Here is a 12382-nt window from a genome sequence, read left to right on the forward strand (position 1 = left end):
AGCGGGATGCAACGTAGCTGCGTCCTGACAGTGACGTATACGAGCTGCGCCACGGTGGCCAGGACCTAAATTGTTTCGAAGTAAATAGCGCACGGTAGCCTCGTGGCTAGCAAATTGCATCCACGGCACTTTAGGACGATATTCTCCATCCCCCCGCCGCCCCTGCTAACCCTTCCACTATTTGTTTGCCAACGAATGACCACCGGCGCAATGTAAACGCGCGCGGAACCCGTATTTTAACGCGGCGTAAGCAACAAATACTCGCGCGTAGCCTCGCGACCATTTATTACGAGCTGTTAATTGAAAAAATAACGTTACCCCCGAACAAGAGGTGCCATCAACAGTTGCGGTCTGGCGAAACAAAACGGTCGCGAGCCAGACGACCGTTTAAACTGCCGCGCTGGCGAACAGTGGAAGGATCGTGCTCGTTGCTTGATGAAAGATTGGATTTTTCGGGGCCGGTTCAGCCATACTTTATTCAGGCGTTCCCTCGCGGGACCGAAGGAACGACCGCGGGTGCATTCCGGTCGCAAATGAATAGGATACTCTTTACTGCACTCACTGTCGACGTTTATGATTTACGCGTAATACGTCGGTACCATTTACATCCTCCCGGAGAGTAATTTGCAGGGAAAGCTGCAGCGTTACGGCAGTGCGGCGGGAGTGCAGGTGCGAGATGCTCGCAGTGCACCAACATTAAATCAAATATGTATCAGACACGGCCTGGTATTAGTCCGTGGGATGGGATCGGACTCGAAGGGTGACGATACGCGTCGATTGAAACTTGCAGATATTAAAATGACGCTAACTACGGAGACTTGTTCCGTTGTACAATCAACGCTGAATGGAAGAACGTTTTCGCGAGGAGAAATTCGATGTATCAGAGGGATGATATCGGGAGAGTACGTAATTACAAGATGCTCGATAACGAAACAGAGGTGCAACGGTAATTAACGAGTTCGATGGAAAAAAAGGCATTGCTCATAAAGCTATTAGACGGTGAACGGATTAAATTGTCCGTAATTCTGCGAACGATTAATCCGATCCGGGGCGAATAGCGACGCGGTAGCACGCGGACGAAACTAACGCAGGTATAATTGCAGAGGAACACGAACACACGTGAGTTATAGCGAGGAGAGAGACCGAGGCTGCCTCGCTCGCAGAGACGAGCCGTGAACCGGTGCAGTCGGCATCGCAATATCTCCTTTGGCTACGGAATAGGTCTCGGCTAACAAAGTCTGGTAGCGCGATGGAACTAAATAGGTGCATTGTCATTAGACGTTTCGGCACAAAGCAAAAGGACCACCCACGAACGGGGGTTGCGCAACGACGCGACAGGTGAGAGACACCCGAAATTAATTCAACGATCCTGGTGTACGCGAAATTAACCATCCCATAAAATCAGTTCCCGTTCCGCTGTCAGAGTCGTCGGGTAAACATAACCAAATCCTCGAACGATCCTGAAAGCGTGCTCGACCGTGAACCAATTGTACCAGCGGCAGCCAACGACAAGGCCAAAGATAATTATTCTTGATTACTACGGATCTAACTTCCACCTGAGAAAGGGGAACGAACTGACTGAGCTCGTTATTTAACACTGGCATAATCGCATCGCTTTAGCCCCGGCGTTCTAATAAACTCGCAAACTTATTCGGCAACTACGGGTACTGGCTGGTTGCGGGAACAGGGAATAGGCAAGGGGAAGTTGAGGCTCTTAAATTTGCTTCGCACCGGAAGACTTGTCAGTACTCGTCCACGTCGCGTTTCCCCGTGCCACTTTTCACCCTCCGCGTGTTTAAAAATACTCTTATCGTTATTGACGCTATCAAACTTTCCATGAAATTCCACTCGTTCTGTTTCGAGCCGCTTTGCAAAATATATTCCCGTCTCTCTCTCTAACGATTAAGAAAGGAAAAAAAAGAACACTCGCAAAAGCGAAATGCGCACTCAGATTTTCGATGAACCGCGATATTTCCGTTTGAAAGCACCACGGAAACCGCAGTGAGTCCCAAAGGTACACACGTCCACGCTCTCGCGCGTTATTTCCTTTTCGAACTTTCTAATTCGTCCCTTTGCTTTGGGACGGTGTTTTCCTTCTGGTCGGTTTGCTTTCGGTTAAGCTGCAACCTCTCAAGACGGTACAAGTACTCTGGCCCCTTGAGTCGACTAAATAATTGTCTCCGTAGGCGACGCGTACACGAGGAAACGTTGTTACGAGTCGTCATGCTCTTCCTTTAGAGAAGGAATCCGCCGTCCCATCACTTTTACGAGATGAGAGATTTCGAAGATGATGAAACGTCGATTTAAATCGGTGACGCAAAGATTGGCCAAGTTGGAGGCAAGCATTTTTGGCAGAATTATTGGAATTCGTCCAAATTAACTATTTCGTTGTTCCGGTTGGCCCGATTCGAAACGTTTAAAGCTTCGCTGTCTATATCTACGTGATTCCTCTTTTGTTAACTTCGATGGACAGCATCGGCGGTTAAATGGGACCAACCGTATCGCGCGACTCGTAGTGAACCGTTCCTACGTTTCTCGTTGCATAGATGAAGTCACGAGAAATTTTCGAAGGAAACCGTAGCCCTGTTTACAACGTTCAGAAGAGACGGAGCAGCTGAATATTCATGAAGACGAGACGAGCGCCTCGTGGATACACCCGTCGCGACTCGCTACAAGCGGTTCACGTTTACGCGCGCGTAATTAACTTAATGAGCCGGTGGAAATACTTTTCTCTGCTCGTCACGAGCAGATAAGTACATTGTCCGGACGCATCTTTGACTCATCGGGTACGTTAATAGAAAGAAACCGTAAACCGTAAACGACGCGACTGCAGTCAAATTTAATAGCGCCATTTCTTATATAGCTCTATCGTTCCAATCGGTGTATCCAACGCACACACGTCCACAGGGGGAGCACACTGGTGTATCGTGCACGTGCAAACACGCCCGTACGTGTGTGCATCCACTGCAATGGGGAGCACAATGCGGATTGACCGGTTACCAGCATTACCGACGTGCCTTTCCCGACTCGTAAAGCTCAGCCAACGGGCAAACAACGCGATGCCTTCCAAGAATTACCCCTCGTTCAATTTCACTATCTTCCAGGTTACATCGTTTGCCTGATTTCCAGCCCAGGCACGTGGCAAATATTCTCGAAATACGTACATTCGCGGTGAAAACGTTGCTACGAATACGATCGCCATTTGAAACGTTCTACCATTTTTCACGATTACGCGGTTCTAGTCGAAACTCTGTTCCCTGTACCGAGTACACACACGTGCATGATAAATGATTTGTGATGCTTTTCCTACCTGCATGTTTTCGCGCAGGACGAGGCGTAAAATCAGCGATGATTTCGGCGTGGTTGCACTCCGCGGATTGGTCACACTCACCTGCGACAGAAAACAGGAGAAACGTTACAGGGGTTCTTGATTAATGAAATTTCGCGGAAGATAATGATAACAACGAGAGGAGCGATGCGTCGTACGCCTGAAACTGGTCTATCGCTAGCGGTAACTCGATAAAATACGTTGCAACATCTCGCACAGTAGATTGGACGCATCGCCGCAGCTGTTTCAGTAGTCTGTGCCAGGATATGGCGCGACGCAAAGTTTCTCTTCGAACAATTAGTGGTTTTATCACGTCGCAGCGTGATATAACCGTACGCGCACCACCACCTCGTCAAAGCTTTCAGTGTTCTGATCTGTAGACTATGGAAACTAGCACGAATCCATCAGCGTGGAAATCAAGCGAACCTCGCCAGAGTTCTAATTGTGTTTCCTGAACGTGTGCAAAAACGACCATCGAAAACAATGCATCGTCGAGGGGTTTTTACGTTTTAAAAATCGTTCAGAGGAATCGAATTCTAATCGATTATCGTACGCTACCTTGTGTACCGTACCGGATACTCGAAAATTCATTTAATCTCCGATGCGTTCCACGAGAATGCTTTAAATACCGATAACTTTTTAATGGGGCGAAAGAGGTCGGAGGTAATTAGCCTGGAATTTCGTGACATCGGTTATTAAGACAGCAATATCGGCGATACAAAAGTAGCGACGATCCTCTTACGGTGCGGAATAACTTTATCCCCGACCTCTTTTCATCGTTTACGAGGTTGCACGAGAAGTGCACCCATCGAACGGTGGCATCAAAGGAGAATGACGTTATATCCGGACGAGAGGTAATGAGATCTCTCGTCTCCCGATTGTTCCACGAATGGACGTCTGCGAACCGGGAAAGATATCACGGGGTAACCACCCCGTTTCACCTTTCATTGTATTCGCTCCCTTTTTTCCCATTCGATCGACTCGAGTCAAAAATTGATATCAATCTTCGACTCCATCCGTCGATAACGAGAAATGTCACCTCATGTGCGTCTTAAGAGTTTTCGCGAATGTCTGTAACCGAAAAAAAGGCAGACAAACTTTAGCTTCGATCGAAGAAATTAAATATCGCGCGACGTTAAGTATTATCGTTGACCCACATCCAACTCCTACGGGACTATGCGGTGGAAATTTACTTTCGATGTTGCCTGCAGCGCGGAGAACAAAGTAATTAGCTCTTGGTCTTACGGTTTCCTCGACAATAGGAGCTTCAACTAAACCGTGAGAATATCGACAGCGAAATACCGCAGCGAAGCCTGTAAAAAAAAAGTGGCATCTCCGTTCGTTCGCAACGGTTGTCCGACAACGGACGTTTCACACGCGCCCCGCTTTCACGGGAGACCAGCGTTTTAATTAAAACGATCGAACGATTAAAAACAGGCAGCCGGGCAAAGTGAAATATTTATAATCAACAATGAAATATTCGAGTCTCGTCTGGAATTCACGCGAAACTCGTGTAACGCGTTTCAACGAAAAACGAGGGACGAGGGAACTTTCAGCAAAGGTTACCCCTTGCGAGTTCAGAAATTATTCCGACGTTCGCCGTGCCATTATGCCTCATCGTTTGCACAAAGGTCACGTACAAATACGAGCGGCGAGCCGCGCTATCGAGAATCGAACGAAACTCTCGAAACTTTGAAATTTACTCCGTCCCGCGAGCTTAAACGAATGAGTTTCAACGCGGCGATACGCGATCTCTCCTCTTTTTCAACGCTCGAGACACAACGTCGTTCGATTTCGAAGATCGACGCGCGACGCCGCGTTCATATATCTCCGTACGCAGATATCTACGGATAGAGAGGTATCCCGTTTTGTCTGAAATAATCAGGAAAGTAGAGCACCGCGACTGGTACGACAATTAAACGTTTGCGGTCTCTACCATCCGGGAAACGGAACAAAACGGGAGCCTAAAATGCGCGTTTCCGCGGACGCATCAGCGCGCGCCTCTACGAAAGAAATATTTTCATACCCCAGCCCGTTAACCCCGGAGCGGTATTAAACCCGCCGATGCGAAGACGCGAAACAGAGAAGCTCTCGTGAGCATAGAAAAAGCTTTGCCGGGGCTTTGACGACAAAAATTCACCGTTATAATAAAGAGAGGAGAAACATTCGCCTACGGTAAAATCAGCTCGAAAATGCCGCTTCGAGGCAAAGAAGAAAGTCGAGCATGAGGATCCTCGTTCGATAGCCACGCGCGTATGTACTTAATTACTCGACGCTGCCTATCATAGGGCGGTTACTTGGCTCGGAAAATGTAAGGGCCAGCCCTAAAGGACGACCACGACCAGCCGCGTTCAACAAATAAAAAAAGACACTTATTAGCAGCGGGAACAGAGAAAGTTGCTCGAGAAACAATTTCGCAAGTAATTCCAACGATACCGTGGTATCGTTGTGTACGTACTCTGATTGCCAGCTTAAGATTGAATTTACGACGTGGTAATTAAAATAAAACTCGACAAAATCGGCGCGGTAAAATTGGCACGGGCAACGTAAACCGTGCCCAAAGAGAATAGCGTCAAGCTCGTTGGTTTAACGGACGCGGAACTCAAAGGGTGCGCGAGGTATGTCGAAGATAACGGGTGAAGCCATCGTTGCTGAATACAGTTCCATTATCCTAAACGGAGTAACGTTAACCTGTTCTCTGCCGCGGAAAAGGCAGGTCCTCCGTTCTTCCCCGGCGTCGAGACGAGACGAGGCGAGGCGAGGCGAGCAACCGCGTTCGCAAGGATGAAAAAAAAATGGTAAATTCGTCGGGAAAAAGAGATCAGCTCGCTGATATGTAGCGAGTACGAAAGTGGCGTTTTCCATGCGGAAATGTATTTATACCCGAGAGCAGGGGGCAAGGGAAGGAGAAGAAGGGAACGCGAAGTAAGAGGCAGATCGATGCAGCGACCCGCGAGAAAGCGTCCGTCGTTCGCTTAGCAGCGAAGGGAAAATAGAAAAATATCGGTCTGGGTACACGGGTATATACCGCGGTTGAACCTTTTGCCCTCTTTTCCGGCCCTCTGCCCGTCTCCGTTCTCCTTAGACGGTAACCACAAGTACCTGGCTGCCGGCGTTACTTCATTACCCGGCGAGAGAAAGGCTGCCCGCGACTCTAAAGTGAATCGCATCTCTCTAATTAAATTTTTGTTGCCGGCGAAAGAGCGCCGCGAGTCGCTCGTTTACACCGCCGCGTCCAGCCCCTCGACGAGCGGATACGTGAACTTCCGACTGTTTGGATTACTCCGTCAGTGCGTCCGACACTTTCGACGCTCCGCTCCGTCTAATGAAACCGCGATCGTCGGTACCACGGATAGATTTACAATGGACGCGATGTATCTCGACGCAGTGGACGCGGCGGATTCCTCGCGCGGAAAGCTACGATGTTAGCTGCGATATAATTAAGCTCGGTCCATCCAACAACTATGCCGGGCACTCGGTTGGCGCCAGACAGGGGAATAAACAAACGGAAGTTCATACTAGAATTGTCGACGAATCGATTCGGTGTCCGCGGAACCGTTCGCGTATTTCGCGATGATTGACCGTGTTCGGGCACTAAAAATTCATGACTCCGGGCTATAGCAGAGCGTAATAAGAATCTCCGCGGAATGCGCTTCGAAAACTTTCCAACGATGATAACGATCCAACAAGCTCGATCGGTCGAGTGCTTTATGCGCGAGAAACCATTACGGGGCGCAGCTGTGTATTCCTCTCTTGTTAGGGAACAAGGTGGTAGTAAAAACTACGCGGGTCTTGGATCGGATAAGCTTGGCGCAAACTATTCTCGTTGCACTTGCACCTTGAATGAGCATTCGCGGTGGATGGTCTTGGGCGACTAAGCTGCAGGGAACTGAAAATACGCTTTCGCGTTACTATCCGCGGTGGAACGAACAGGCCGTTCGAATAACAATGACCGAAAAGTAGTGTTCGAGATGTGGCGCAAGGTCGAGGCGACGTCTGCCAACAATGCACGCGTTTTATTAATCGTTTTAACGAGAGAAACGCCTAGCCGTGGCTCTAGGCGGGTCCCCTGGTGCGTGCAAGGAACTCGAGGCTCGTTTCCTCGATGCACGATCGAGGGAACCGCGGTGTCGGGCGGATTTAAATTGGCCCGCTAATTTTCTGCTTTGGTGCTTGTCCGTGACACAATAATCGTCGGATCGGTTCGCGAATCACCGCGGGCCAAAAGGGAAGACAGTGACAAATGGAGGTTAAAAGAGGTGGACGAGAGAAACAGGCCGGCGCAACGAGTGGAGCACCTTGCCACTCGAGTTTATTTTTGAACACCCTGAGGACGACGTCACACGATGACCAGAATAGCGGGCATCTACGTCACGTCTGGGTAACCCCGGGTGAATTTCGAAGACAGACACGCTAAAGAGGCAGGAAGAACGGGAGCTGTAGGGAAAGGGAGCTGACGCTGGTGAACGAAACGACCGACGAAAAAGACGGAGAAGAACCAGCCGCGAGGGCGTGAGGAATTTCGAACGATAGCCGGACTCGGTTATTGCCAATCCGTTCGTCAAACATTGTCTACGGTCTTCGGCTGTGTTAATGCGACGAGCCAGACCTGTCTCGAACTTTTAACGATGCCAATTTATTCGTTGAATCCCGTCTGGAATCTGAGATCGCGATGATCAATCCGACAGGTATAACCGCGAGCAGTTTGTCACGCCAATTTTTGCCAGTTCGATCGTCCGCTCTGGGATTTTCCGCTACCCGGCCATCGCGAATTTCCAACGAGTTATCGCGATGCCAATTCGCCGATCGAATTATACTCGAGACTTTTGGAACGGGCCTCGCGTCACATGCCCAGAATCTTGACCACGTCTAACATCTCGTACGTCTAGCGATCAAAATACGAAATTGTCTTGCTCGAAATTTTAGATATTCCTGAATAACCGCGTCCAAGAATGTTAAAAGGTCTCGCCCCGTTCGTATTAATACCTAGCCGAGGCTAGACTAACTAATTCCACCCATATTTCCTACCTAATGTAAATCGTATCGCTGTGATAATAGAACCACGTGTTATCCATGTAAGCTCGCGGTATATTATCTGCATACTTAACATCCAACGCGTAAATTTATTCATAGCAACCCGTCTGAAATTTTCAGCAGGATGGCCTTGTTAAATATTAGTTACACAGAGCATATACCCCAGGGAGTCGTAGATTATAACCTGGGCTAAGAAACGAGGCCGGTACCGAACTATTTCGTAATCTATCGACTGGATTATCTTTCCGACCGATGATCTCGACGATCAGAATCAGAGATCCCAGTTCGAAAAGAAACCACCGTTCGGTCCTCTACCGAAATTCCTTTGCTCTGACGCGGAAAAGCGTGACGATATTTCTCGCCGAACCGTGTCGACATTCTCGATCAAAGCGAACTGATGTTTTCCGTCAAGGCAGACCGATATTTCCCCCCAGGGTGAACCGATGTTTTCCGGCAAGGGGGGGGATCGATATTTTTTGCCACAGCGGATCGACGTTTTCCGCCAAGAATTTTTATCTCGCTCGGAGTTTCTCGACCTCGAAACGGTCCGGTTTGATTCCTTTGACCCCGCGGTGATCCGAATCTGGGTTTACGACCTCGAGGTGATACGAGCCATGTCTCCTGCTATAAAGACAATGCAACTGAAATCATCCGATTTTACCGTGGTTCGACTCGACTTCCACGATTTCGCAATTACTTCTTTCACCCTCGCGATATCTCGAGCGAACGGAATCCTCTGATGGTCCTTTCGAATTGAAATTGATTAAATGAAATCTAATTCGCGTATTTTATAACTGCGCCATTTCGATATGAAATTCGATATTTAATGCGTCGCGTATAAAAATATACATGTCACGGGACACGATACGATTACTGGTGAAACGTAAACCCGACGATAATAGGCCACGATAGACATTCCACCGGCCCCAGTTATTTGCTAATTAATTAGCTGTTTCGGAAATTGGAATCGCAGCTGCAATCTGCAACAAATTCCACAGCTACTGATACGACGTTACTCTGAATCGTATAAATCACGGGCGAGCGCAGAAATGACAATAGAAATAGCATAACCACTTGCATTGATGCCTGACCCAGCGAAACGCAATTTCGCATATCCGAAATGCTTCTCAGCCCTCGCAAGAGAATGATCGATACTTTTCCGCTACGGAGCACGAATGGTTTCGATGCATCGATCTCTCGATCCTCCGAATTGTCAGACAAATTTCATAATTATCTACTCTGAACACAAGCATTACCTGTTGTCTCACTTATCGTGGAATAAGTCACGCTTTTTGTCGCGAATTTACGCTGCATCAAATTCATAATTGTCCATAGAATAGAGATTACTGGCAGCCACATGTCGAGTCGTAAAAATCACTGCTATCGAGCGATCAATCAACAGCCTTGCGTGGTGACTCGTACAACTTCGAGTTGCGGGGGCGTTGAAGTAACAGAGTTTCCCAGAAAATTGCTGGTTGATAAAATGATCTCTAACGCGACGCGTGCTCCGTTTTCGAATGCAGCTTGGCCCTTTAAAAAGTAGAGAAAGTAGCACAGAAGAGACGGTGAGAGATTCTCGAGCACGTGGTAGTAGCAAAGTGGACCCTGACGAGACGCGTCTGAAAAAATCTGTGCGCGAGACGATTCAGTTGCCGTCATAGGTAAAAGCGATACACAGATAGCAGTCACATTTCCGACATGTATTCGTGGTACGTCGTCACACGTAGCTGGGAACGTTTACCGCATCGATCAAATCCTTTCGCGCAGTTTTCCGTTCGTTCCTACCACGTTTCTATGAATATGATTTTCTGTGGAAGATCGTTATCAGTCGTCGTGCATTCACCACCGAATTTCGCACCCCTCTCCTCGTGGGTAGATCCAAATAATTTCTCGCGGAGGATCGAATACGGTTCCTCGATTCAGACGCTTTCGTAACGGGACGCTGACTTTAAACGACCGTCTTCTCCATCGTCTTCGCTACATTACAAAGCACTCGTTATTCCTCCGCTCTCTCCGTTTACTTCGAGAGCTCTCGATTATGCGCGGCGCATAAAAGGTAATTGATTCCTAGCACAAATCCCGCGATGTCCTCCGCAAAAGATCATCCGATAATTCTCCCGCGATTATCCGGCTCGATTGCGATCTATATTTCCAATTTCAGGGTCCACAATGGCGTCCGTTGGCATCTCGCCAGCGCGCTTCCTATTTATTTGTATTGTCACGGCTCTACACGTGGTCAGGTTCGATGGCACGTGACACGGGAAATTAATCGCGCACGGATCGCGAGGAGGTTCGCGACCGCGATATCCGCGTGAAACACGTCGACGATCATTCGTTAGGAAAGCGACGCGTCGGTTATCCGGCTGGTGAACGAAGACACCGCGGGTACGCGAGAATTTTTCTCAATTTCCCTGGGGAGAACCGAACCGAGACCGTTCGACAGGCGCACCTGCGACGTGCGTGGGCACCATTCGAGGATCGACTGCTCGCACCTACCCTAAATTTAGCATTCTCGTCGACGCCCCACATTAGAAGAATCGTGTCTATACGTCCCTTCCTGCGTGTGGCCATTTTGTTGCACTGTGTGTCGCGTGTCCCACATACGGACAACATTTATAGACACCGATGCTCGTTTCGGTGTTTTATTTAGATATTTTATTCGGGCACCCAACCACGTGCTGCTCTGCGTTTAAAGAATTCTATCACGCTGGGCAAGCTTTCGCGACAAGTTCGATCGAGACGTTAGGGAAGAAAATGAAACGTTTGGTCGCCGCATTTGCGTTCGCGCGCAAACTGGCCGGTCTAAAGACAGACGCGTGATTTCGACATGTGAGCTGGGTACCACGGGACGTGACGAACGCCGAGCGTAATCGCCAGAACCGGTCTATCGATAGTAATTGGCAGCGACCAGTGCTCGTTAAAGCCAAACATATCATCTAACGATGCATGCGAGCAATTATCACGAGGTAATGACACTTCTGGCATTTTAATACCCGGCTGGTGGGAACGAAATAATAATTCGAGGGTAATTAATATCGTGTCCCGTGTCGGTGCAAGAAAGGAACATTAACGGGGAGACATAATTTGCCTTGAAACTGAATTATCATTGAGAATGCGAATGCAACGAACGGCTGTGGCCACGGTATCTTGTTAATTATTGAAATTCACTGTTTGAACACGGCCAGATTTCCAGGCACAGTCTCCAGGACGCAATTAGGTTTACGAGCGGACCACAGTGTGTGTAATATCTACAACATGAATAATTCTATCAACTTCCCGAGGCCCTGCTCCGATATTAATCGAGAATAATCGCTGCGAATCCCCTTTCTCGCAAACGTATACGCTGACCATTCAACTGAATGTGCGTCGATCGCGATACTTGTTCTATGATAGTTCAGAGAGCGCTCGATAGGAACGGAGTTCGTTGAAAAATCAATCGTACGGCTCTAGTTGCTCTATAGATCGTGCATATCATAATCGCGAGCATAATCAGGAACACTCCTTGCTTATCGCGTAACGATGAAAAACCGTTTGTACCTCGAAACCAGCGCGTAACAACATCTATCCCTTAATCGGTGCACTTTATATTCATAGAACCCGTGTCGTAGGAATTTCGAGGCATTTATCAAGCACAACAAAAGGCCATTATCAAATTCGTGGTCGTTCTAATTGAACCAGCGCGGCGCACCCCTTGGTTGTCTATTAGCTTTTGCGCGATTAATCCTCCGCGTGATGCACGCGCGCGTCAATACAGATCTGGACAATGTTAACGCGGCAGCAAGTTGGCTATTGCTCGTATCCGTTTTCACGTTAATTAGTAAGATATATCGAAAGATAGGGGATCGCGGTGAATGACGGCGACTGAAGCCACCGATGGGACCGGAGTGTGCGCGTGCTCGATAGCCGCGGTGGTCCGTTCAGCCCGCCTCGTGAAATGAAATCAGAGTGGATCGAAACCAATGGGACCATGGTTCCGAGCTAAACCGCGAATATCACCGTGGACCATCTACCGAGCACGAA

The 12382-nt window shown here is 48.5% G+C and overlaps 1 protein-coding gene across 14 annotated transcripts in view; it reads right to left on the bottom strand.

Annotated features, from left to right (window-relative positions):
* Window positions 1–12382, bottom strand: part of Dlg1 (MAGUK family member discs large 1) — a 430262-nt gene that overhangs the window by 413474 nt on the left and 4406 nt on the right. For 9 of the 14 annotated variants that reach the window (XM_076898643.1, XM_076898635.1, XM_076898634.1 and 6 more), the window contains exons 1-2: window positions 9619–9745; window positions 3311–3391 (exon numbers count right to left, since the gene is read on the bottom strand). The exons of 1 other annotated variant lie outside the window; for it this stretch is intronic. In XM_076898643.1, coding sequence (XP_076754758.1) covers window positions 3311–3391; window positions 9619–9721 — 184 coding nt within the window. In that variant the 5' untranslated portion in view covers window positions 9722–9745. Of the gene's footprint in view, window positions 1–3310; window positions 3392–7166; window positions 7190–9618; window positions 9746–12382 lie in introns of those variants that run through there. 4 more of the 14 variants (XM_076898641.1, XM_076898639.1, XM_076898642.1 and 1 more) reach the window with 3 other exon arrangements.

Source organism: Xylocopa sonorina, chromosome 7 (assembly GCF_050948175.1).
Source record: "Xylocopa sonorina isolate GNS202 chromosome 7, iyXylSono1_principal, whole genome shotgun sequence".
Taxonomy (NCBI): Eukaryota; Metazoa; Arthropoda; class Insecta; order Hymenoptera; family Apidae; genus Xylocopa; species Xylocopa sonorina.